Here is a 27,453-nt window from a genome sequence, read left to right as displayed (position 1 = left end):
GTAACCTGTAGAGGTAGCCACCCTTTAGTCAAGAAAGGAATTGCCACAAACAACACTAGCATTAGCTAGTTTGAGAGGGCCCCGTATTTAGAACTTATATAGGTATATATTTGTTATCTGTGATAAAGGAGAATGGGCTTTAACCAGGTAAGTTGTAGATCAGCTGTGGGCTAGAGATATGGCTCAGAAATCAAGAGGATCAGAGCTCAGAGCCCAGCACCCATGTTTAGTAGCTCACAAATAAATGTCCAACACCAGTACGTAAGTACTTTTTTTTTAATCTTTCAGTCTGTAATGATGTTCTCTTAACTTTAGGCTTACAGATACTTTTTACACTTTTACAAAACGTTGCACAAGAGGAGGCTGCAGCGCAGAGTTTTTACCAAACTTACTTTTGTGATATTCTTCAGCATATCTTTTCTGTTGTGACGGACACCTCACACACTGCAGGTAAGAACTGGAACCGCTAAGCTACTAAGTGTTCTGGGTGTTCACTTTCATCTTTGAGTTAATAAGTTTCTTCTGTTCAACAGGCTTAACAATGCATGCCTCAATTCTTGCATATATGTTTAATTTGGTTGAAGAAGGAAAAATCAGTACACCGCTAAATCCTGGAAATCCAGTTAACAACCAAGTGTTTATTCAAGAATATGTGGCTAATCTCCTTAAGTCTGCATTCCCTCATCTACAAGAGTAAATAATCACATTGCTATTGTTAGTAAATGGGGCGAGGGTATGTGGGGGTCAAGTGCACGTTCATATTAAGACCAGAGACATCTGTCCCGCTGGAGCTGGAGTTACAGGCAGTTGGGAGTTACCTGACGTGGGTGCTGTGGTTTGTTTTTATTTTAGTTTTGTGTATGAATGCATACGGGTGTGTGCACCTTTGTACATGTGTACAGGTCAGAGGACAACGTGGGAGTTAGTTCTCTTTTCCTCTACTATGTGGTTTCCAGTAATGGGTCCTAGGCTGCCAGGTTTTACTGCAAGGGCCTTTATGGGCTGAACACCCTCTGCCCTCCACTTCTCTAGTTAAATCTTCTAAGTTTTGAATTGGGCAAATGTGCTAGTGATGAGCAAATGGTCTTAGAAGCAGTGATTAAGTGTTTAGTTTGTGAAAATGGTTAATGTTTGTTTTGATTTGCAGTGCTCAAGTGAAGCTCTTTGTAACAGGACTTTTCAGCTTAAATCAGGATATTCCTGCTTTCAAGGAACATCTAAGGGATTTCTTAGTACAAATAAAGGTATGTCTTTAGGTATTGAAGGTTTTTCTTTATTTTGGCTTTCCGTGACAGGGTTCCTGTGTAGCTGAGGTTGGCCTTGAGCTCCCAGAGATCCACTTGTCTCTTTTAAAGATTTATTTATTTATTATGTATACAGTATTCTGCCTGCATGTGTCCCTGCAGGCCAGAAGAGGGCACCAGATCTCATTACAGATGGTTGTGAGCCACCATGTGGTTGCTGGGAATTGAACTCAGGACCTCTGGAAGAGCAGTCAGTGCTCTTAACCACTGAGCCATCTCTCCAGCCCCCACTTGTCTCTTACGTGTTCATACATCTGCACCTGTGTACATGTGTTTCTGGAGGTTAGATGATCCAGGGGTCATCCTCAGAAATGCTGTCTACTTTCTTTGAGACCAGTACTCTTTGAAGCTCACCATTTAAGGCAGACCCAGCAAGGTCCAGGAACGCACCATCTCCAGTTTTCTATGTGTACAATACCTTTAGAATATTTAAATGGGCCTTGCAGTATTCTGATTAAAATATTTAGACTTAGATTATATTTTGTGTACATACCAGGCAAGCATTCTACTGAGCTACATTCCTTCACCACCCCTATCCCTGGCTGTCCTGGAACTCACTCTGAAGACCAGGCTGGCCTCGAACTCAGAGATCCACCTGCCTCTGCCTCCAGAGTCCTGGAATTAAAGGCTACACACAGCTTGGCCCTTTTTTTAATTTACTACCTTTGTGATCCTCTAGTGTTTAAAAATTGAGGCTTCTTGCAGGGTCTCACTGTGTAGTTAAGCTGGCCCAGAGATCCAATCCGCCTGCGTCTGTCTTCCAAATGCTAGGATTGAAGGCATGTGCCACTACACCTGGCCCAGTTCTCATATTTAATAGGGCTAATAACATTGATAGCCCCTTTTATAGATTTGTATAATCACCTTTTGATTCTATTGCTGTTAATGCAATGTCCAATCACATTTTTAGGGAGAAACTTTGCTATTTTGCTTTTAGTTTTGAGCCATTTCTCCAGCCCTATATCTTGTTTTTGAGACAAGATCTTGGTACAGACCTGTGAGTTTAGGCAGTCCACTGTGGCAGCCTCCTGAGTGCTGTGACTGCACTTGTGTGCCACCTTTCTAGTTGTTAATGTCATTCAGAAAATGCTTGTAAAGAAAATTTGTGAAGCTAGCAAACAAGTCCAGGCCTTGTGGTTCATACACGGACACTATCCCCAAGTTAACTTACTCAGGACAGGTTAATGAGAACTGTTGTCAGACAATCATGTACAGTGAGATCACTGAGTTCTGAATGAAAGAATAGGAGAATGCTCTGAGACCGTGACACTTTGTGATCGTTGGAGGACAATTGCCATGGCCATGTTGCATATTAAGAGTATTTAATATGAGAGGCCAGGTGTGGTGGTGCAGACCTTTGATCCCAGCATTAGGAGGCAGAGGCAGATGGATCTCTTGAGTTTTGAGGCCAGCCTGGGCTACAAAGAGTTCCAGGACAGCCAACACTGTTACACAGAGAACCCTTGTCTCAAAAAAAACAAGCAAACAAACGAAAAGAATATTTAATAGGGGATATCACTGCATTATTAAGGCTCTAACCCCCAAGTTCTGTTTTTAATTTAGCTTAGAACTCTACTAATACACTTCAGTTAAAAATCCAAATGGCGGGGCTGGAGAGATGGCTCAGAGGTTAAGAGCACTGCTTGCTCTTCCAAAGGTCCTGAGTTCAATTCCCAGCAACCACATGGTGGCTCACAACCATCTGTAGTGAAATCTGGTGCCCTCTTCTGGCCTGCAGGGATATGTGCAGACAGAACACTGTATACATAATAAATAAATAAATCTTTAAAAAAAAATCCAAATGGCAGATAAATTATATTCTATTACAAATGGCAAAATGGTTACATACAGGTCTGCCCCCAGTCCCAGAGGCAACGTGAAGTTGTATTGTATTTGACCTTTCAATCATCTGTTTCCACAGGAGTTTGCAGGTGAAGATACCTCTGATCTATTTTTGGAAGAAAGAGAAACCGCGCTTCGACAGGCTCAGGAGGAGAAGCATAAACTTCAAATGTCCGTACCTGGGATTCTTAATCCACACGAAATTCCAGAAGAAATGTGTGATTAAAATCTGAAGTCATGCTCGGGTTTTTCTCTCTGCAACATTTGTTCACAGAAGAAAACAGCATATGGATTATTTGTCGACCAAAATGATGCCAATTTGTAAATTAAAATGTCACCTAGTGGCCCTTTTTCTTATGTGTTTTTTGTATAAGAAATTTTCTGTGAAATATCCTTCCATTGTTTAAAGCTTTTGTTTTGGTCATCTTTAGTTTGCATGAAGTTGGAAATTAAGGCATTTTTAAAAAACTTTTACTTCATGCCTATTTTTGTGGCAAGGCTGGGGGGAGAAAGTAAATTTGATTTGAACATATACTTGTAAATTCTAATGCAAAATTAATTATAAAATTTTTTCTTGTAAACAATACCGATTTTAATTAGGGAGCATTTTCTTTCTAGCCTGTATCTTGGTCTAGAAGAAAACTAATGAGTAAAACCAATTGCGTTCAGAGGGTTACAGAGGTGCGTTGTCTGGAGTCTCTAGACTACATGTATTAAAGTCTGTGTGTCAGGTTTGCAGCCAGATCATGTGCATATCATCCCATTGTAAAGCAGCTGAGAAACTATGGGAACAGTTAGTTATTTTTACACAGTTCTTTTTGTTTGTGTGTGTGTGTGCTGTCGCTTGTCGACAACAGCTTTTGTTTTCCTCAATGAGGAGTGTTGCTCATTTGTGAGCCTTCATTAACTCAAAGTGAAATGGTTAAAAATATTTATCCTGTTAGAATAGGCTGCATCTTTTTAACAACTCATTAAAAAAACAAAACAACAAAGAAAACAACAACTCTGGCTTTTGAGATGACTTATACTAATTTACATTGTTTACCAAGCTGTAGTGCTTTAAGAACACTACTTAAAAAGCAAAATAAACTTGGTTTACATTTATTTTTCCCTTCACTGGCTTAAAATTATTCCTACATTACTGAAGGTAATTTTATTTAAGGATTGTAGTATTTTTATCTGAAATTTGGTTTTTGTCTTATAGATAAGATTCTTAGTTGGGTGTAGTGGTGCACACCTTTAATCCCAGCACTCAGAAGTCAGGGGCTGGGTGGGTCTCTGAGTTGGAGGCTAGCCTGGCATAGGCTAGGACAGCCAGGGCTACTTAATATAGAGATCCTGTCTCAAAAAATAACTTCCCAAAGTTATTGGTAAAAAGGTAGCAATTAGTCAGGGCCTTGTGTCAAAGGACAATAATCCAGCAACGGAAAGTGGATCTATGTGAATTTGAGACCAGGGTTATGTAGAGAGGCCTTATCTCAAAAGAAAAGAGGAAAAAAAAAAAAAATAAGATCCTGATAACATTTTAGATCACTTTACCTTCCGGGGTTTAGGGAACATCCCGTTTTCTAGCTCTGGTTAGTGGCTGGATACAATTAAATGTTGAAGGAGGTATGGGCATAGTGGTTCACACTTTGGTTTTTTTATACTTAATATGTGTACAGTGTTCTGTCTGCATGTATGTCAGAAGAGGGCATCAGATATGTGGTTGCTGGGAATTGAACTCAGGACCTCTAGTGCTCTTAACCTCGGAGCCATCTCTCCAGCCCGTGGTTCACAGTTGTAAAAATCCTTGAATCCTGAAAGCTGAGTTTTAGGATTAGGAATTCCAAAGCCACGTTGGTCATGTGAGTCTCTATATAAACAAGATGGAAGAGCAGAAATGTTAAGCCAAACAGTGGCCCCAAGAAGAAAGATGGATGTTTATAGTGATGTATGCTACTAAGTGCGTTTTCTAGAGCCTACAGCAAAACTTTGGGCTAACCTGACTAGGGTGGTAAGGGAATGGTATAAAGACGCTGCATTCCAGAAGCTCAGCGTGTTTATTGTGTAGAGTCGAATTGAGAGGTCCAGTTAGTGCATGCAGGTGGACAAGGGGTTCGGTTATAATATAAGGCTGGGTCAAGGAGGTGGGTTTAGCTAATTCGGTAGAAGTGATCTCTTCAGGGGAGTGGTCTGTGTACTCAAGACATCACATACTCAAGGTTCTACCACTTCCCACAAAGATCATCACGTCAGCCAGGGTTGTAGCTCCATGGTAGAGCAAGAAAGGCCCTGAATCCATCTGCAGACCTTGGAAAGGAGAGTTGGAACTACGCTTGGTGGTATATGCCTATAATCCTAGACCTAGGTAGCATTTTTAAATGACTTGGTAAGTACAGAATAATTTGGGGAAATTTGTGACCATACTTGAAGTTCATGATGAATATCATTTAGGTAAAATTTTGAATAAAATGTATCTAATGTTAACTACCTCCCATCCCCAAGCACACAGGGTTTCTTTGTGTATCTGTGTAGACCAGGCTGGCCTCTGAACTCAGAGATCCTCCTGCCTCTGCCTCCCAAGTGCACCACCAGTGCAAGGACACACTTCTCTCTTTGGGGTGGGATGTTTCGAGGCCATCTTGGAACTTGCTCAGTTTACCAGGCTAGCCTCAAAACCACAGAGATTCTCCTGTGTACTGGGATTAAAGGTGTTCACCACCACTGCCCTTCAAGCATACTTGATAACAGTGTTCATGGACCACCACAAATTGCTCTTACATTGTTCTCATTTTATCTGTGTGTAAATCAAGGTTGGTTCTTTCTACTGTGAGTTCTGGGTATTGTGTGAGTCTTGGCTGTATGCTCCTTTACTTGGTGAGCTATCTTGCTGGCCCTTTGCCTCCAGACAGAGTATGTAGCCCTGGCTGTCCTGGAACTCTTTGTAGACTAGGGTGGCTTTCTGCCTCCCAAGTGCTGGGATTAAAAGCATCCGCCATTACCCATCATGGAGCCCTTTGCCTCTTGAGTTTTTGAGATTATTTTTGAGTTATACAAAGTAATGCAAAAAGTTGGGTTTTGCCTAAATGAGGACCTAGGTTCAGTTCCCAGCAACCATATCTGTAACTCTAGGTACCCAAGAATATCAGGCCAAACACATAAATTTTTAAAATACCAGAAGAGGATTGAGCTGGGCACACCTCTAATCCCAGCAATTGGGAGACAAAGCCCGATGGATCTGTGAGTTTGAGACCAGCCAGTTTTACAGAGTTCCACCACTGCCAGAGCTACACAGAGAAATCCAATCTTTAGAAACCAACAAATAAATGGATTTGATAAATAGATTCTATGGTCCCCCTGAGTGCATATATCATAACACTGTCTAAATACACAGAAAATTGAACTTAGGTTGTTAACGCTCTCTTCCAGACTTGCCTAGTGGGTTGGACACAGTATCATGCTCTGTTTTCCCAAAGTGGATTACTGGTTTTTTAGCTGTAGCCTGATTTTGTAATCATCAGAGTAGCACAGAGTTCTTGGTATTCTTGAGAGAAAGTTCAGAAAAATGGTAAGCATTTCTAAATTCAACACTTAGGGTCTGTTAGCAGTTAAGACCTTCAGTTACTGTAGTTCTAACCAGATACTTAGGGTACCACCTTAAGTACCAAGTGATAAGATAGTGTGCATATGTGAGGTGTGTAAGAAGGGCATTTAATTCATAAGGCGGCAGAGCTTTGGATTTGAACATTGATTGAACCAAGGAATCACAGGCACGTCATGGCAGCCTCTGGGAAATAAAGCACACAGATCCTTAAATGGAGGTGCTGTAACTGACCAGCTCACTCTTCCCCAGATTTTCCAACTTGAAGCTATGCAAGAAAGACTGTAGGAACAGTTTTAGCTTAAACTAGTACAAAACCACTATAAAAGGTAGACCTGGCTGGCCTAAAACTGTAAATCAGGCTGACCTTGAACTCAGAACTCTGCCTCTTAAATACCACCATTTCTGCCCTGGATTGTACAGGTAGATGTTGGTGAGTTGCTGCGTTGGTGCTGGAACTAAACCAGAGTCCTCTGCAAGAGTGGGAGATATTCCCGATCTCTGAGCCATCCCTCCAGCACTGTGAGACATGTTTTGACAGGCGCATATGACAATATTTCAGTATTAATCTCCTCAGATTATCTAAGTATACTTTGAAAAGTGGCGAGCTATGTAGAAAGTTACCAGTTACTTAGCAACAGCCTGTCTAAAACAGTAACAAAACTCCAGCACACCCAGAAAGATGTCAGCTCTAGCTGCTCAGCAAGTTGTAAAGTTTGAGGTAAGGAGTTCAATACACCCTCTGAAATATACTCAGATCCCTAAAATGGTTTATTTTTCAGTGGTGCTGGTGTTCAAACCTAGGACTTGGCACATAAGAGGCAAGTGTTCTCAATCCTTGAGCTACATACACCCCAGTCCCAAGTTTTGTTCTTGGTTCTCTGTTTTAGGTTTTGAGACAGTATCTCTAGCTCCATCTGGCCTCAACACTTTATATAGTGGCGAGGGTGATATTGTACTCGTTGGCAGTTCTGAAATTATGGGTTTATTTGGTGCTAGTGATGGGTCCCAGGACTGTACATGCTAACTAGGCACTCTAACAGTAAGGCTACACCCTTAGGTCAATTTCCATTTTTATCTCTTACTGTACAACCTCTACTGCAATAGGCTTTACTCAGTTCCTTCCTCTGTGACCTCATGTTAAACCTAATGAGTACTTTGAAGGAAGCTGGGGAGGTGGTTCCTACAAAAGCAGAGGGTAGGAACGATTGTTTGCTCTTCCAGAGGACATGTGTTAAGTTCCTAGTACCCACTTATGTATGGTGGCTCACAACCATACATGACTCCATTTCTAGGAAGTCTGATGCTCTCTCCTAGCCTCCTTGGCCACCAGGTGCATATACATGGATGCTGGCAAAATATACACATAAAAATCTTTAAAGAAAATACTTTTAGGTCTCACTTGAATCAGTTAAATTATTTCTCAACAACATTAAAGTTGTCATTTTTATCCTTTTTTTTTTTATTTAAATGACATTACGGTCTTCTCAAAACACTTTAAACTCCTTTGAGGTCTCATCTACCCATATACATATTCATTCTCTCCCACTCTCTTCCCCCCTTTCCTTTCTATTCTCCCTCCTTTTTGTTGACATTTTGGTTTTTCGAAACAGGGTTTCTCTGTAGCCCTAGCTGTCCTGGAACTCACTCTGTGGACCAGGCTGGCTTCAAACTCAGGACCCTGGGAATGCTGAGTCTAAAGACATGCTCCACCACTGCTCCACACTTTTTGGTGTTTTGTTTGTTTGGCTTTTTTCATACTATGCATGGCTAGGGTGGGCATGGTCAGCTGAAGACAAAAAGATTTCTCAATGGGTAGTGAGTGGTGTTTGCTACCAAGACTGATGAACTGAATTTGATCCTTGGTGTGTACATGGTGGAAGGTAAGAACCAACTCCTGTATAAGTTGTCTACTGACTTTCACAAGTGGTCGGGGGGATGGCAAGAACATGCCCACATATAGATGAATAAATGAATGTAGTAGAATTTTATTATTAGAAAGAGTGAGGCTAGAGAGGTGGCTCAGTGATTAAGATCACTGGCTACTTACTCTTCCAGAGGACCCAGGTTCAATTCCCAGCACCCACATAGTAGCTCACAACTATCAGTAACTCCAGTTCCAGGGGATCTGACACTCACACAGACACATGCAGGCAAAACACCAATGCACATAAAAATAAATAAGTTAGCTGGGGTTTTGTTTGTTTGTTTAAGAATGGCTGGGGAGATGGCTGTCAGTAACCTACCATTCAACTATGAGAACCCAAGTTCAGATTCCCAGAATGCGTGTAAAACACAGTCGTATCTGTCACCCCAGTACTCCAGTTAGGACTTAGAGGGGACTGGTCCCTGGAACTCAGTGGCCAGTCAATTTAGCCAATCTGTCAGTGCCAGGTTTAGGGGGACCTTGTCTTAAAAAAGTAAGGTGGAGATAGGACAAATACCTGACCTGTACATCTAGACCCACACAACTACCTGCATGCACATGTGCACGCATCCACAGAAATGTTTCACGCACATAGTGAGAGTATGCCTGGATACTTTGTGAGGCCCTAAGCTAGATCTTCAGCACAGAAAAAAAAATACTCCAGATCCTAGGAATGTTTTTACCTGTGATTACCCATTTTGGCAGATCCCATAAGAATTCAGTGCACACTATCCCCTTTATTTTATTTCATTGTCATAAGGTGGGAAGAGAAGTACTATATCAAAACACTTTTTTAAAAAGATTTATTTATTATGTATACAGTGTTCTGCCTTCATGTGTGCCTGCAAGTCAGAAGAAGGCACCAGATCTCATTACAGATGGTTGTGAGTCATGTGATTGCTGGGAATTGAACTCAGGTCCTCTGGAAGACCAGCCAGCACTCTTAACCGCTGAGCCATCTCTCCAGCCCAGAAGTGCTATATTGATTTCTTTTCTTTTTTTTTTTTTTTTTTTTTTTTGGTTTTTCGAGACAGGGTTTCTCTGTGTAGCTTTGTGCCTTTCCTGGAACTCACTTGGTAGCCCAGGCTGGCCTCGAACTCACAGAGATCCGCCTGGCTCTGCCTCCCGAGTGCTGGGATTAAAGGCGTGCGCCACCACCGCCCGGCTCCAGAAGTGCTATATTGAATTACACAAAGATGGAACTATTTCCATTGGGTCTTGCTTTGAGGGAGTTCGAACCATACCACAGAGGCCCTTATCTTTACTCTGCTCCTCCTCACTTTGAAGCATCATCTTGCTCTTTTCCTCCTGGCAGCCCCAGGACCTCCATCAAGAATGACAGTAACAATACACACCAGGAAGTTAATGACTCACCATACACTTCAGAAGAAACAACTGTCACTGATGTCCTTCACCCTGGGAAGGCAACAGTAGAAGACAATGTACAAAACCACACTAGATGACACATTTGGGTTTGGGTTCAGAACCAGTTTTAGATTATGCGAAGAAGAATGAGCCTAAACACAGACTTGCAAGGCATGGTCTTTATGAGAAGAAAAAGACCTCCTCCAGAAAGCAGGGACAGGAACAGCATGAAGGCGGTCAGGGGACAGCTATTGGTGCTGGTAAAAAAGCAAAAGGAGGGGCTGGAGAGATGGCTCAGAGGTTAAGAGCACTGCTTGTTCTTCCAAAGGTCCTGAGTTCAATTCCCAGCAACCACATGGTGGCTCACAACCATCTGTAATGAGATCTGGTGCCCTCTTCTGGATTGCAGGGATATGTGCAGACAGAACACTGTAAACATAATAAATAAATAAATCTTAAAAAAAAAAAAAGAAAAGCAAAAGGAATAGATCTTTGATGACTGTTCGCTGTGATGTGTGGATTTCTAAGGAGAAGACAAATAAACCAAAAGCTTGCCCTTATGGTTGTTAGTGTAACAGTGGCTGTCCTGAAAGGAGGAGGCAGAAACCATGGTGTGAAATAGGGTAAAGGTGAAAGACCTTTGAGTCACTGCAATGGTCAGTCTTGTGGAGTCTACTGCTTTTACTCCAGAAAAATAAACTCCATTTGTTTTAGCACTCCCCCTCCCCTTGTGGTGTTAGGGAGGGACCCAGAGCCTTAATAATTGTACCAATGGACTATATTCTCAGCCTACTGATTTAAAGTGTTTGGTGTTGCATATCAAACCCAGGGCCTTAGAAATGCTAAGCAAGCTTCCTAACCTGGAGCTTCATACTGGCCTTTTAAGCCATTCTCTGGTGAGTTCTGGGACAGGTCTTCCTATGCGGCACAATCTGGCTTCTTGCCTGTCTCCTGTGCACTGGGAATATCTTACAGTGCAATCAACTTTGGTTTTGGGGATGGGCTCTAGCTACCAGACAAAATCTGAATTCTCCAAATTTTCTTCCCTCAGTCTCCTGTGTGCCCTGAATTAAACCAAAGTCCTCTACAAGTGCAGCAAACACCCTTAACCTCCATGTCGTCTCTCCAGCACCTCACATCCTTTAAAATTAGTGCCGAGGATGGAACCAAAGAGGTTCCCCCATGTTTGCCTGTGTTTTTCACACCACGTGCATGCCTGGTTCCCAGTAGATCAGCAGAGGGCATCAGACCTGGAACTGGAATTACAGATGCTTGTGAGCCACCATTTGGTGCTGGGAAACAAATCTGGAGCCTCTGTAAGAACAAGCCTGCTGGGCATGGTGTCACATGCAACAGAGACAGGTGGGTCTCTGTGATTTTGAGGCCAGCCTGGTCTACACAGTCAGTTGCAGACAGCCAAACAAAACAGCAAACAAACAAAAAATAGAGTGTTATTATTAAATTTTGAAGTCCTGTCTCTGCCATCTAAGGGATGGGATTACAGGCCTGAGTCACTTTGCCTAGCAGGAAGCCTTTTCTTTTGTGACAGTGTGTCATGTAGCCCAGGCCAGCCTGGCTTTGATCTTATTACTAAGGATGCACAGTACTTGGGATTGAACCTAGGGCTTCATCCAGCATTCTGCCAATCAAGCTACTTCCCTAAGAAGCTATTCTTTTTATGTATTAAAATGATTTAGTTGGGGGTTGGGGATTTAGCTCAGTGGTAGAGCGCTTGCCTAGCAAGCGCAAGGCCCTGGGTTCGGTCCTCAGCTCCGGAAAGAAAAAAAAAAATGATTTAGTTTTCCATGTACATTTCTGTTAAGTATGTACTGACTTTGTGGGCCCATGTGCCATGACTCTTGTGTAAAAGTCAAAAGACAATTCTTGTGAAGTTGGTTCTCTTCTTCAACATTTATGTTGGTTCCAGGTCTCAAATTTGAGTGTCCAGGACTGTATGGCAAGTGCTTTTACATACTGAACCATCTCAGAAACCATTCTTTTTTTTTTTTTTTTAAAGAAATGTTTCCACTCATTCTACATAAAGAGATCCATCTGGATCTCTGTGAGTTCAAGGCCAGAGTGGACTACATGAAAGAAACAGATGACACACAACTTTAATCCCAGGAAGTAATATGGAAGGACACAGAAAGATATATAAGGCGTGAAGAAACAGGAACTTGCTCTCTTGAGGCTGAGGATTTTGTAGAGGTAAGCAAGTGGCTGGCTCTTCTGCTTCTCTGATCTTTCAGCTTTCACCTCAATATTTGGCTCTGGGTTTTTTATTATAAAAACTTTTAAGATTTGTGTTACACATGAAGTTTATTTTCTCTGTAGCAAGTTAGCCACTAGGCAAGAAAGTGCCCTTGCCTTGACTGCTGACAATATGCTGTGCAAAAAGGACAAGCAGGACCGAAAAGAAAGGACTGCTGAACCTTGCCAAGACAAGGTAGGAAGGCCCTTCAGAAAATCCTGCTTCACAGATGAGTCTGTCAGATATGCTAGGCCTGTAGGCTGAAGATGGATGCCCCAACGTTGCAGAGAAACCTCGGGTGACTGTCCAGGCAGCCAGCTGTTTCTGTCATTTCTTACATTTTTTGGAAATCACTTTTTTGCTCTTCCTGCTTACTTAGTTAATATTATTTCCTTCTTGGGTCTCTGAGGGAGTTGAAGATTAGATAGTTACAGCTTTCCTTGTTAAAAAATTCAGAAAGGAAACTCACTAAAGAGGTGTACAGTGTATTGTGGCAGCACTCCTGCTGAGCTGCACCTAGTCTGGCTCCAGAGAGTAGCACCTGGCCCTAATCCATCTTTTGTTTAGCAGACACATTTTGCTTCCCTTGTTGCCCTCCATGTGAATCTTGTCTCAGAGTTTCCCAAGGATACAAAGGCCTATGCAAAACTGGATTCAGGAAACCTGGAAAACCTGGTACCTGAGAAATTGAGGAATCTGCACTTGGCATTGTGTTGTTGGGGGCCCCTTTCAGGGTGTGTGTCATGGTTGAGCACATGGAAATTAACTGGCTAAACTGAAATGGAGAGAAATAAAACTGCCCGAGGCAAAGGGATAGTGCTTCAGTCCTTCCAGGCTGGACCCCCCTGCAGCCATGACAGGCTAGATTCATTCTTAAGATGCCTCTGAGTCTTCATTCCACGGATCCATGTGAAACCACACTCCTATGTCGTGACCACTTAGTTACAGTGCATAAGTCTGGAAGATATCAAAAGACAGTTTTGTGTTGGTAATACAAGTTAGGATAGAAATCAAATTAGGTACAACACTTTGGACTCACAAAAATAGGATAGATAATGGAGTATTTTCTCTGAATTTGTCAAATGTTTATGGACTGGATATAGTTAATGTAACTCTTGATTATATATATATATTGTATATACTTATTGTATATAGTCTTTCTTATATTAGTTATAACCTTTTATCGTTTTAGAAAAAAAGGGGAAATGTGGTGATATATTGTGTAACCTAATAAAGATTGCCAGAGGATCAGAGGACAGAGCCAGCCTCTAGATTAGACGTAGAGGTCAGGCAGTGGTGGCACACTGTCACAGAACGTCGCGGTACGGGTGTGCGGGTTCACGTGGACCCGTGGAAAGAAGACTCAGAGGACTAAAAGCCTCTAAGGAGTAAAGCACTTTCCCTTCACCCAGGGCATTTTTATTGTCTCTCTATTTACAGTTTAGCCAGTTAATTTCTGTATCTTCAAAGCAACCTGAGAGGAGTTCCCTAAGATACAATGCCAAGTGAAATTCCTCAATCTATCAGGTACCACGGTTCTCTGGGTTTCCCAAGTTTTACATGGCCTTTGATCCTTTGGAGACTCTCAGACAAGACTCACATAGGGCAATAAGAGAAACAAAAGATGCGGTTAAACAAAGAATGGATTAGGACTAGGTGCTACTCTCTGGAGCCAGGCCAGGAGTAGCTCAGCAGGAATACAGCCACAGCACATACCTTTAATCCCAGTACTGGGAAGCACATGTGCCCTTAATCCCAGGAAGTGACAGCAGGTCAGAGAAAGGTATGTAAGGTGTGAGGAAACAGGAACTAAGGCAGTTTAGCTGAGATCCATTCGGGTGAGGACTCAGGATTTCAGTCAGAGGATCTGTGGAGTTGGTGAGGGTGAGATGAGGTTGGCTATGGCTTGCATGCTTTTCTGATCTTTCAGCGTTTATCCCAATATCTGGTACTGGATTTTTTTTTATTAAAAGACCATCTAAGATTTGAACAACATCAGGCGCCCAATGTTTGTGGCACAAATTCACAAAAAAGCTGCTTGCCTGTGGCGTTGCAGGCCCAGCTCAGTCCTGAGCCGCATGTGACCAGGGTCTACACCCCACATGGGCCAGAGTCCCTAACCTGCTGGCTAAGTTTTTGTTGCAGCTTCTCTGCAGCAAACTACTGTAGTTGAAGATTTTCTCTGGTGCTGCCGGGCCCTGCAGTCCCACAGTCCGCTTATAAAATAATCATTCAGAAGCTTCTATTAATTATAACTGCTCTGCCATTAGCTCAGGCTTATTACTAACTAGCTTTTATACTTAAATTAACTCATAATTCTTATTTGTGTTTAGCCACGTGGCTTGGTACCTTTTCTCAGTGCTGCCTTGTCATCTTGCTTCCTCTGTGTCTGGCTGGTGACTCCTAACTCTACCCTTCCGCTTCCCAGCATTCTCCTAGTCTGCTTACCCTGCCTATACTTCCTGCTGGGCTACTGACAAATTAGCATTTTATTAAGCCAGTGTACAAGAGCATTATCCCATAGCAAACTCCATTAGTTTTTTGGGCTCCAAAAACAATAGGAGTTAGCAGCTTTCTTGTGTTCCCTAATGCAGACAGCTTCTTCTCTCCTGGTGGGTTGTGGGCTCTCCCTGGATCCCCATCTCAGGCTGCTACCACACTAGGTAGCTGCCTTGAAACCTCTTGGGCTTCTACTATTTTATGCAGTCAGAAGAGTTGGTGAGTCAATTAAGATTTCTTAAAGGGAGAAATTAGTTAAAAGAGAATTTTTCCCCCCACATTAAAAAATGGGAAACATTTTTACAACAGAGGATGTTTGATCTCTGTTTGATAATATGATTGACGTTCTGAAAATGGAACAATTAAATGAGAGAGTAATTAATGTTGATGGGATAGATGTAATGTCAATTATAAATATTAGTTTTTTGATCATTTCTGTTTTATCATTAAAAAAGTTGGTTAATATGAGTGCCAAGATAAAAGTTTTAGAAAAACTTGTTTAAATAGATAATAAATTCAGAAACTCAGACCCAGACAGAGGAATTTAAAGGTGAACCAATCTCAACATTACATTATAAGGTTACAGAGAAACAGCTTAAGGCTTTCAAATAGTCAAATTTAATCTATCCAGTGACCTTATAGGAACTGCCAAATGCAGATTCTGTAATGATAGATCTGAGGAGGTTCAAAGAAGTTATAGTGTCATATGGTATGGATTTTCCATTTGTGAAGCAGATGTTAAACTCATGGTCAACTTGTAAAAGAATTATCCCTCAAGACTGGAGAGATTTGGTTAGAGCTGTTTTAGAGGCTGGTCCCCAATTACAATGGAAGATGTGGTGGAAAGATGAGGCTAAGACCATTGAACAATGAAGTAGAGCTAGAGGTTTTGAAATCTACCAAGATCAACTTCTTGGAGAGGGAGATTATGCTAATGTAGAAAGGCAATCTCTATATGATGACCATACCCTGGCTTTATGCAGAATGGCAGCCTTGAATGCTTGTGACAGAATTGAAGAAGTGGAAAGAAAATTGAGTCATTTACAAAAGTTATACAGGGCCCAAAAGAAACCTTCACTGATCTTTTTTTTTTTGTTTTTTTGTTTTTGTTTTTCGAGACAGGGTTTCTCTGTGTAGCTTTGCGCCTTTTCCTGGAACTCACTTGGTAGCCCAGGCTGGCCTCAAACTCACAGAGATCTGCCTGGCTCTGCCTCCTGAGTGCTGGGATTAAAGGCGTGCGCCACCAACGCTCGGCTTCACTGATCTTTTGAAAGGCTGTTTTTAGCAGCAGATAGAATAATACCAATTTCAGAAGCTAGACAGATAATTGAATTTCTGGCTTTTGAAAATGCTAATGCACAATGCAAAAGGATAATTAAGCCATTAAAGGCAAGATCAGCACTCTTGAAGGAATGGATCTGAGATACAATGGATGTTGAATTTCGTGACCATGGTGATACTTGGATAGGAGAGATGATTTCCAGAGGTTTGAAAAAAATTAGTAATGTCAGAAGTTTCAGTTGTGGTAAACAAGGTCACCTAAAAAGGGAATGTAAACAGGGTGTTCCTAGAAACAATGTTTTTTCAAGGAACAATGGTAACAGAATACCCCTCCCTTCTGGATTATGCAGAAGTTATGGTAAAGGCAAGCATTGGACTAATGAATGTAGATGAACAAGGGACAGACAAGGTAATCCTTTGCCTTTGCTGTCAAGAATCTCCCTGAGAGGCCTCTTGCAAACCCCCATGACAAATTTAGTTCAGTCCTTTCCTGCCATCATAGAAGAAACCCCTTCCCAGAGCAATTAAAGAACTTAATACCTATTGTAAAAAACTATACTGCTCGGGGTGATAGAGCAGCTATAGAAGAGAGAAAAACTGGAGAAACCATAAAGCGAATATTTTGGCAAACTTCTATAAATGAACAAAGACCAAAATTAAAAATATGAATAAATGACCTTCTCATTGAAGGTCTTATAGACATGGGTGCAGACATAACAATAATTGCATCAGAATCTTGGCCTCTTGAGGAGGTAAATGTTCAGTTTTTAGGGATTGGAACATTATCTAAAGTGAAACAGAATGTGATATGGGTCAAATGTATAGAGCCAAGAAGGACATAGAGGAAAATTAAAGACATATGTGGCTAATATAGCAATGAATCTACAGGTACATAATTTATTACAACAAAGGAATACACAGATTAACATTCCTCCAATCTCAGAAACAAACCATAAACTAATATATGTTTATGAGAAAAATATTAGAAGGTATTATAAAGAACAGTCACTGACCATCCAGATTGTACAAGAACAGGGCACAACAACTGCTGATCTTTCAAAGACACCAACATATCTACCTGTGTGGGTTCAGCAATGGCCTTTAACAAAAGAGAAACTACAGGCCTTAGAACAGCTGGTACAAGAGCAGTTAAATGCTCAGCATATTGACGAATCAACCAGCCCTTGGAGTTCTCCTTGTTATTAAAAAGAAATCTGGTAAGTAAAGAATGGCAACAGACTCTTAATGACTTTCAAATATTATTAGGAAACATTTCCAATTTATGGACTATTGTTGGGGTAAAAAATGATGAACTGAGTAATTTGTTCAAAACCTTAGAGGGTGACAAGGACTTAAATAGTCCAAGAGAATTATCAGCTTAAGCTGAAAGAGAATTGGCTTTGGTGGAAAAGAAAATACAGGATGTACATGTAGATTTTCACATTATGCAGAAACTGAACAACAAATGATAAAGCTACCTCTCCCAGGAATTGACAAGTAACACAAATTTTTTCTTTTCAGGATCCCCTAAAGATGCTATCACCCCCACATAGCAGGAAGTAATTTTTTTTTTAAAGTTTTTTTATTTATTATGTATATAGTGTTCTGCCTGCATGTGTCCTTGCAGGCCAGAAGAGGGCACCAGATCTAATTGCAAGTGGTTGTGAGCCACCATGTGGTTGCTGGGAATTGAACTCAGGACCTCTGGAAGAGCAGTCAGTGCTCTCAACCACTGAGCCATCTCTCCAGCTCAGCAGGAAGTAATTTTAAGAAAATGATGCCCACATTCCTAAGAGGTGGAATGGTGTTTTTTGTTTGTTTGTTTTGTTTTGTTTTTGGTTTTCAAGACAGGGTTTCTCGGTGTAGCTTTGGAGCCTGTCCTGGATCTCACTCTGTAGACCAGGCTGGCCTCAAACTCACAGAGATCTGCCTGGCTCTGCCTCCCAGTGCTGGGATTAAAGGTGTGTGCCACCACTGCCTGGCTTGGGGTGGGTGGCTTTTGTTCTTTCAACAGGTTAGGATAATTGTCATTGTTTAGGATGGTTGGTTACATGGGGTTTTTTTTATATAATTTTTTTTTAAGGTTTATTTTATTTATTATGTATACAGTGTTCTGCCTCCATGTATCACTTTAGGCCAGAAGAGGGAGCCAGGTCTCACTACAGATGGTTGTGAGCCACTATGTGGTTGCTGGGAGTTGAACTCAGGACCTCTGGAAGAATAGTCAGTGCTCTTAACCGCTGAGCTATCTCTCCAGCCCTTGGTTACATGTTGTTAATTAACAACGGTCAGAAAAAAAGAGCTAAGATTAGATTCAGGGTTCTTGCTTGAAAAAAAGAAAGAAAAATAGAAAAAGAGAATATAGATAAGAGGCAGATTATTGAATCTACTCTGAAAAAAAAAGGGAGGATATAGATATGATAAGATAAAAAGGTAGATTATTGAATCTACTTTTAAAATGTAACTGCTAGTGGCTGGAGAGATGGCTCAGTAATTAAGAGTACTGACTGCTATTCCAGAGGACTTGAGTTCAATTCCTAGCACCCACATGGCAGCTCACAGCTATCTGTGACTCCAGTTCCATAGCAAAACACCAATGCACATAAAATAGAAATAAATAAATAAAATGTAACTACTAGTTTTAAATATTTTACATTGGATTAGATTCCTGTATATTGTATACAAATTATGTATATTGATACAAATTTGAGATTGATTTTGTTAGAAAATATTGTACATATATTTCTAATCTTGCTCAAGGTATTGTACCTATATAGCTCATTTAACAATCTAATGCAAATTGCTAGTCCTTGAAAGTTATTATTACCAACTAATAAGGATATAAGAAATGCAAGCTAATAGTCATTACAATCAAAGTTGTAATCATATTAGGTATGTTTTCACGGTTAAACAGAAATATATTTTAGATAGAAAGGTCATCTTCCAACACTTCAGAGATCTATAGACTATGGTATTTAAGATGTTTTAATAACATGGATTTTTTCTTTATGACTATGAGACATGTCTGTTCCTGGCAGCACCAATCTACTTCAGAGAAGATGATCAACATTGAAGAAACTCCATATGGCATTTACTTTCTTCATGGCAAAAGTTAGCCACTGGGTAAGAGAGTTCCCTTACATTGATTGCTGACAGTATTCTTTCCAAATGGGACACAAAAGAAAGGACTGCTGAACCTTGCCAAGACAAAGTAGGACAGCCCTTCAGAAAATCCTGCTTCACAGATGAGTCTGTCAGATATGCTAGCCCTGTGGGCCGAGGATGGATGCCCCAATGTTGCAGAGGAACCTTGGGTGACTGTCCAGGCAGCCAGCTGTTTCTGTCATTTCTCACAGTTTCTGGAAGACGCTTGTTTGCACTTCCTGCTTACTCAGTTAATATTATTTCCTTCTCAGATCTCTGAGGGAGTTGAAGATTAAATAGTTATAGTTTTCCTTGTTAAAAAATTCAGAAAAGAAACTCACTAAAGAAGTGTAAAGTGTATAAGTTTGAAAGACATTAAAAGATAGTTTTGGGTTGGTAATGCAAATTAGGATAGAAGGTGAATTAGATACAATCCTTTGGATTCACAAAGATAGGATAGATAATGGAGTATTTTCTCTGAATTTGTCAAATGCAAATGGACTAGACATTGTTGATGTATTTATTACCTGTATATATTGTATATACTTATTTATATAGTTTTTCTTATATTAGTTATAAACTTCTTTTATTATTTCAGACAAAAAGGAAAATGTTTTGATATATGGTGTACCCCAATAAAGCTTACCTGGGAATCAGAGGACAGGGCCAGCCACTAAATTAGACGTAGAGGTCAGGCAGTGGTGGCACACACCTTTAATCCTATTACTCAGGAGGCAGAGATCCGTCTGGATCTCTGTGAGTTCAAGGCCACACTGGGCTACATGAGAGAAACAGAACCAGGCAGTGGTAACACACAACTTTAATCCCACGAAGTAATGTGTAAGTAAGTAAGAAAGGTATATAAGGTGTGAGGAAATAGGAATTCGTTCTCTTGAGGCTGAGGATTTTGTAGAGGTAAACTAGTGGCTGACTGTTCTGCTTCTCTGATCTTTCACCCCAATATTTGGCTCTGGGTTTTTATTATAAGACCTTTTAAGATTTGTGTTACAGATGCCCCTTCCACCCCTCCTCCCACTTCCACCCCAGCTTTCCCCTCCCAACCCATCCTCCATCCCCTCCTCCAAAATTGTAAGGGCTCTCATGGGGAGTCAGCAAAGCCTGATTCATTCAGTTGAGGCAGGACTAAGCCCCTCCCCGCTGATCAAGGCGTCCCATCATAGGTAATTGGCTCCAGAAAGCCAGCTCATGCACCAGGGATAGATCCTGATCTCACTGCCAGGAGCCCCTCAAACAGACCAAGCTACACAACTGTCTCCTGTATGCAGAGGGCCTAGTTCTGTCCTGTGCAGGTTCCACAGCTGTCGGTGTAAAGTTTGTGAGTCCATAGGAGCTTGGTTCAGTTATCTCTGTAGATTTCCCCATCATGATCTTGATCCCCCCCCACCCCCCATGGAATCCCTCTTCCTTCTCTTTGACTGGACTCCTGGAGCTTGGCCTGGTGCTTGGCTGTGGATCTCTGTATATGTGTCCATCAGTTATAGGATGAAGATTCTCTTGGTCCAATTGGAGCTGATGGAGTCTGTGTCTCAGGAAGCAGCTGTGGTCTCTGGGGTCGGGGGATGGGTGGGTTTGAGATGGAATGGGACTTGTAGACTCCAGGGTCCGATGTTGGTGGGCAGGTCTGCCTACAGGTCTTGCCTGCCAGCTTGCAACTGAGGCTGCAATCGCCATTCTTTATTTTTACATTTAATTATTTTCTGGGGTGGAGGAAAGTGAGCAATTGGGCCCATGAATGTCATGATGCCAGTGTTGAGGTCACTGGACAAGCTTCAAGAGTTGGTTCTCTCCTGGCATGTGGGTTCTGCAGTAAAACTCAGGTTTTCTTTTTCTTCTTTCATTCTTCTTACAAGGTTTCTCTACATAGCTCTGGCTGTCCTAGGACTTGCTCTGTAGACCAGGCTGGCCTCAAACCCAAGAGATTCCCCTGCCTCTGCCTCTCCAGTGCTGGGATTAAAGGCGTGCGCCACCACCACCCAGGTAAAACTCAGGTTTTCAAGCTTGGCAAGCACCTTATGTTGCTGTTTGTTTTTGCTCTTTTACTCTTCGATGGTGACTGCCACCCAGCTTCCAAATACACACAGAGATGTATTCATACTTATGAATGCCTGCCTTTAGCTTGGCTTGTTTCCTGCCAGCTTTACTTAAATTATCCCATCTAGCTTTTGCCTTTGGGCTTTTACCTTTCTCTATTTCTATATACCTTTCATTATTTGTTATCCCATGGGTTGCTGTGTATCTGGGTGGCTGACCCCTGATGTCCTCCTCCTTCTTTCGCTCCTAGATCTCTCCTCTCCCAGATTTCTCCTTCTATTAATTCTGTCTGCCAGCCTCACCTATCCTTTCTCCTGCCTCGTTATTGGACATTAAGCTCTTTATTAGACCATCTGATGTTTTAGACAGGCACAGTAAGTAACACAGCTTCATAGACTTAAACAAATGCATCATAAGCCGGGCAGTGGTGGCGCACGCCTTTAATCCCAGCACTCCGGAGGCAGAGGCAGGCGGATCTCTGTGAGTTCAAGGCCAGCCTGGTCTCCAAAGCGAGTTCCAGGAAAGGCGCAAAGCTACACAGAGAAACCCTGTCTCGAAAAACCAAACCAAACCAAACCAAAACAAAACAAAAAAAACAAAACAAATGCATCATAAACAAAAATAACACACCTTAAAATAATATTCCCCAACACCTTTATTCAGAGCTATCTTGCTAACTGTGGTTTCCAATATTAATGTTATGGGTTTTTGTTTGTTTGTTTTTCAGGACAGGGTTTCTCTGTGTAGCTTTGAGCCTTTCCTGGATCTCGCTCTGTAGACCACGCTGGCCTTGAACTCACAAAGTTCTGCCTGGCTCTGCCTCCCGAGTTCTGGGATTAAAGGCGTGCGCCACCACTGCTCGGCTTATTTTATTATTTTTAAAGATGTATTTATTATGTATACAGTGTTCTGCCTGCATGTGTGTCTGTCTGCAAGGCAGAAGGCACCAGATCTCATCATAGGTGGTTGTGAGTCATCATGTGGTTGCTAGGGGTTGAACTCTGGACTTCTTGTTGGCATCCAGTGCTCTTAACCTCTGAGCCATCTCTCCAGCCCCAAGGCCTTGTAGTTTTAAAAAGTGTAATTCCGGGCTGGAGAGAGCTCAGTGGTTAAGAGCACCAGATATTCTTCCAAAGGAATTGGGTTCAATTCCCAGCACCACATGTTAACTCACAAACTGTAATTCCAGTTCCATTATGTACATGAAGACAAATCACCAATGCATATAAAAAATAAAATCTGGGCCAGGTGGTGGTGGCGCATGCCTTTAATTTCAGCACTTGGGAGGTAGAGGCCAACAGATTTTAGTGAGTTTGAGGCCAGCCTGGTCTACAAAGTGAGTTCCAGGGCAGCCAGGACTACAGAGAGTAACCATGTTTTGAAAAACCAAAACAAACAAACAAATAAATAAATACAACAAAATAAAATTTATTTGTGTAGCCAGGTGGTGCCAGCACTGGGGAGGCAGAGGCAGGTGGGGAGGCCCACAAAGGTTTCCTAGTGAGATCTGAGCTTGCTTTACCCAGAAGGGCTGCATTAGAGAATTGCTTGACCATGTATGTGGTTACCAGGTGTTTGGAAAGAGTCTGTACTTGGCTGTGCTAGGCGGAGGTCTTTTGCTCCACCCCTTGACGTTCCTATAAAAGGCCCTTTAGAAGAGACAGAAGAGGCTGGTGGATATTGATCCAGGCTCTCCTGAGACTATCCTGTGTTTCTGTTTCTCTCCCTTCTATCCTCTATCTAAATATTTCTCACTTCACCCTCCTCAAGAGTACCCTGGGGAAAAAGTGAAACAGGGCCTCCCATAGAGAAATGAGTAGGCCCACCACAGGCAGGCAGACCTGTCTCAAAAAACCAAACTAACCAACCAACCAACCAACCAACCAACCAACCATAATTCTACTACTAGATAGTGTGTGTAAAAAAAAAATAATGAATGAAAAAAGCCAGCCTCTAGCCTGGCAGTGGTGGTGCACACCTTTAATACCAGCACTCGGGAGGCAGAGGGAGGAGGATCTCTGTGAGTTCAAGGCCAGCCTGGTCTACAGAGTGAGTTCTGGAACAGACAGGGCTACACTATCTTAAAAACCAACCAACCAACCAACCAAACAAACAAACAAAAATACAGACTCTTCAAAATGTCCAGCTATCTACTGCTTTTCAAGCTAGACCAAAAGTAGTATGGTATCAATTAATGGTCTGAAAATTCTGACTTGAGCTGAGTGTAGTGGCTTATACCTGTAATCCCAACACTTGGAAGGATGACTGCTTTGAGTTGGAACTTTCCACTGAACAATGTTGGTATTACATTAAAAAATGTTTTTTTTTTTTAATGTTTTTTTCACCCTCAATCATTAAAATGTAAAAATTAGGGTAGGGATGACCTTGGTGATTAAGCATTTGCCCTGCATGTGCACAGCTCTGGTTTCTACTCCTAGAACACACACAAAGTACAACCATTCTCAACCTACAGACATTTAAAACATGTAGTGGACCAGACTGGGCCTGTGGGCTGTAGCTCAGCAGCCTCTTATCTATGGCTGGGAGGGGGGCCCGCCCTGATGGCCTCCCACCAGAGGTCAGGTCATTAAAGAAAAACTACTGTCCCTCCGCTAACAGCTATCGAAGGCCTGCAGCTTCTCAGCTAGTGGTCAGGTTTTGTATTCACCTTTCTCCTTCTATGCTAGGACTCTGTCTGGTTGGAACTTGCCTCAGCGGTGCATGCTGTCACAGTTGCTGTCAGCTCGTGTGTGCAGCTGGCCTGAGTGTTTGGAAAACAACGTTTATCCCAGCCGGGCGGTGGTGGTGCACGCCTTTGATCCCAGCACTCGGGAGGCAGAGCCAGGCGGATCTCTGTGAGTTTGAGGCCAGCCTGGGCTACCGAGTGAGTTCCAGGAAAGGCGCAAAGCTACACAGAGAAACCCTGTCTCGAAAAACAAAAAACAAAAAAACAAAAAAAAAAACAATGTTTATCCCTCTGGCTCTTACAATCTTTCTTCCACAAAGAACCCAGAGTGTTGGGGCGAGGGATGTAATATGTACATTCCATTTAGGACTGAGCGGTCCACTCACATTGAGTAGCTGCGTCTCTGTGTTAACTGCCATCTATTCCAAGAAGATTCTCTGATGAGGGTTGGGCGCTGCTCTGACCTATGGGTACAGCTCTAAGTCATTAAGAAGTTTTTTTCATAGTATGTCTGTCTAGTAGAGTAACAGTATTGCGTTTTCATGACAGGTTCTTGGCCCTTTAACAGCGCTAGGTATAGGTTCTGTCTCATGAAGCAGACCTTACATTTGATCAGAAAGTGGTTTGTTACGCCTATATTTGTGCCAGGTGACATACTTTGTTAGGTTAGTTGTAGTTTGCAGGGTTCACAGCTGGGTGAGATTTGAGGATGACTACTTTCCTCTTGTAGTGTTCACAACACTTTCCAGGACAATGAAAGCTAGCCAGTAGAAACGACGCTTCCAGGTGAGTACCAGCTTGGTTTTCCCACGTTTTATGACTCCAGTATGTGGTATCTTCATCAGCAGGATTCTACCATCAAGTTCTGGAGGGTAGCCAAGAGTACCTATTAATGCTTTTGGGGATCTATGTGACCCAACTGGCCAACAAGTCAAAAAAGTGGTACTGTTTTATTTGCTAGGATGAGGTGTCTAATTGTGGTATTCCCTCCCCCATTAAATAGGGGATGTGTGCATGTGAGCGTAGGTTATGTCTCTCTAGAGCTGGAGTTACAGGTGGTTGTGAGATGCCACTTGTGGGTGCTGGGAATTGAACTTGGGTCTTCTGGAAGAGCTGCTCTTAACTGCTGAGCCCTTTTCAACCCTAAACCTCTTTTCATGTACGTATATGGTTTAGGAGGCTGCTACACTAGTTGTTTCCATATGGCTTTTTACTATTAGTTATCCCCCTCCATGCTCCTTCCTCCCCCTGTCCTCACTCCACTTTAACCCTTCCTTCTTTATCACTCCTGCTACTTTTTATACCACTGTGCTTTAGTCCCTCTTAAAGCTTCTTTTTGGTCCCTTACCAAATTCCTGACCTCTACAGATATTCCAAATGGAACACAGATAACAGAAGATTCAAAGCTAACATCCAGAAATCAGATAAATCATGCAACAGCAGTTATTTTCTAACATGTAAAAATTACAACTTTCAAAACTCATTGTCCATTAACTTTTGTTTTCTTTTTTGAAACAGGGTTTCTCTGTGTTAACAGTCCTGGCTGTCCTGGAACTCGATTTGCAGAGCAGGCTGGCCTCGAACTTCAGAGACCCACCTGCCCCTGCCTCCTGAGTGCTAGGATTAAAGGCATGCACCACCACCTCCTGGCTTAAAATTTATTTTTTAGTTTATGTGTATGAATGTTTGCCTCCAAGTCTCTAAGTACAGGTCAGAAGGTGGCTTAAGCTCCCCTGGAGCTGGAGTTACCGGCAGTTATAGGTGCCCTGTCAACACATCCTCTGAGCCATGTGTCCAGCCCTTATACTCAGCCTGCTGACTTCTTGATTTACAGGTTTGTAATCATTAGGGCCTGTATTTTCTCTAAAGTCTAAAACATTTGCTATTTGTGCCTACTAGAAAGTCTGTTGAGCCCTGATGTAGATAATAAAGAATCATCTAATAAAGAATTCTAACGATTCTCCAGATTCTCAGAGCATTTCTGTGTGTCTATGTCTATGTATCTGTGGGAACTGAATTGAGATATGTGCATGCTAAGCAAGCTGCCTAACACTAAACTACACCCCAGCTCAGTTTTTTTAATTTTTATTTTTTTTCCCTTGAGACAGGGCTGTGTCATGTAGCCTTGAGTGGCCTGGACTCAGTATGTAGACCAGGCTGACCTTAAACGTGTGACAATCTTTTTTTTTCTTTTTGGTTTTTTCGAGACAGGGTTTCTCTGTGTAGCTTTGTGCCTGTCCTGGAACTCACTTGGTAGCCCAGGCTGGCCTCGAACTCACAGAGATCCGCCTGCCTCTGCCTCCCAAGTGCTGGGATTAAAGGCGTGCGCCACCACCGCCCGGCCACGTGTGACAATCTTGCCACTACTTCCCAAGTGCTGGAATCACAGGCTTGATACTAGCATTTATTTTTCCCACATAAGCATGTGCTACAAGACTTGTCAGAAAGTTTTTTTTTCCTCGAATAACCAGTCTAAGAATAGACACTTGGTCAAGGGAAGATTCAGGGACCCAGATTTTCTTTTCTTTTTGAGACAGAGTTTCTCTGTGTACCTCTGGCTGTCCTGGAACTCGCTCTGTAAACTGGGCTGGCCTCGAACTCCCAAGTGCTGGGATTAAAGGGGTGTATCACCACCGTCTGGCAGGGACCCAGATTTTATTACCCTGTACATCAATGTCAAGGTTAGCTCTTATCCAATTTGTAACTTTAAACGTTAGGAGTGGGGATAAGGTATAACTGTACAGAGTGACACACACCTGTAATCCCAGTTCCTAGAAGGCAGGAGCATAAGGAATTTAATTCCAGCCTGGACTAATACAGCAAGAACCCTATCTGGCAAAAAGTACTACACCAACCTTACAAATTTTTTAAAAATTATTTTCCATGTTTAGATAATTTTTTCAGGCAAAAAGAAGGGTTAAAACACACGTTAAAATTAATTCATTTATTAGGGAAGGGTAATTCTTCCCCAAAGATTCAATTACTGTACAGACTTGTCAATATCATAGGCAAGAACTTAAAGGTCGCTCAGGCTGCCCTCGAACTCAGATCAATCCTCCTGCCTGCGTTTAGGGATCACCGTCATAAACCATCAAGCCAGGCTTGGTTCCGCAGGCCAATCGCTCTGTCTGCCTGGCTCTGCTGAAAACGCCTAATGCACCATTTCCGATGAAGAACGGGCAGGCATCTTGTGAGGAGGCCTCGTGAGTGGAAACGAGATGTTCTGGGGGCACTCTAGCGCGCCATTTCTAGTCCTGTCAAGGTGTCTCAGTGCTGGAGGACAGAGGAGCCGCCCAGCAGCGCCCGAGAGCGCCACACAGGGCTTCAGGTTAGGACGCGCCCTGGGCTGTTCCATTCTCGCGGAGCCAGGTGGGGAGCGGGGCGAGGCGGGGCGCGCCGGCCCCCGCCGTCCGCACGCCCGAGCGCCGGCGCCACCTCGGCCGCTTCCCCTCGGGGCGCCGCGACGCCAGCGCTGCGGCGGGGGACCGGGCGGCGCACCCGTCCCGGCCAGCTCTCGTC

General features: G+C 42.4%; 1 protein-coding gene and 1 pseudogene across 4 annotated transcripts in view; both read left to right on the top strand.

Moving 5' to 3' along the window:
* Xpo1 (exportin 1) overlaps nucleotides 1-4,250 on the top strand; it is a 42,885-nt gene extending 38,635 nt beyond the window's left edge. For all 4 annotated transcript variants that reach the window (XM_059275320.1, XM_059275321.1, XM_059275323.1 and 1 more), the window contains 4 exons: nucleotides 316-450; nucleotides 534-693; nucleotides 1,148-1,244; nucleotides 3,226-4,250. In XM_059275320.1, coding sequence (XP_059131303.1) covers nucleotides 316-450; nucleotides 534-693; nucleotides 1,148-1,244; nucleotides 3,226-3,372 — 539 coding nt within the window. In that variant the 3' untranslated portion in view covers nucleotides 3,373-4,250. The remainder of the gene's footprint in view (nucleotides 1-315; nucleotides 451-533; nucleotides 694-1,147; nucleotides 1,245-3,225) is intronic.
* A 5,741-nt stretch (nucleotides 4,251-9,991) lies between these two features.
* LOC131920837 (small ribosomal subunit protein eS24-like) lies at nucleotides 9,992-27,141 on the top strand (annotated as a pseudogene).
* The last annotated feature ends 312 nt before the right edge of the window (nucleotides 27,142-27,453 follow it).

This window comes from Peromyscus eremicus, chromosome 10, assembly GCF_949786415.1.
Source record: "Peromyscus eremicus chromosome 10, PerEre_H2_v1, whole genome shotgun sequence".
Taxonomy (NCBI): domain Eukaryota; kingdom Metazoa; phylum Chordata; class Mammalia; order Rodentia; family Cricetidae; genus Peromyscus; species Peromyscus eremicus.
The sequence above is the reverse complement of the archived record's forward strand: the minus strand, read 5'-3'. Positions and strand labels throughout refer to the sequence as shown.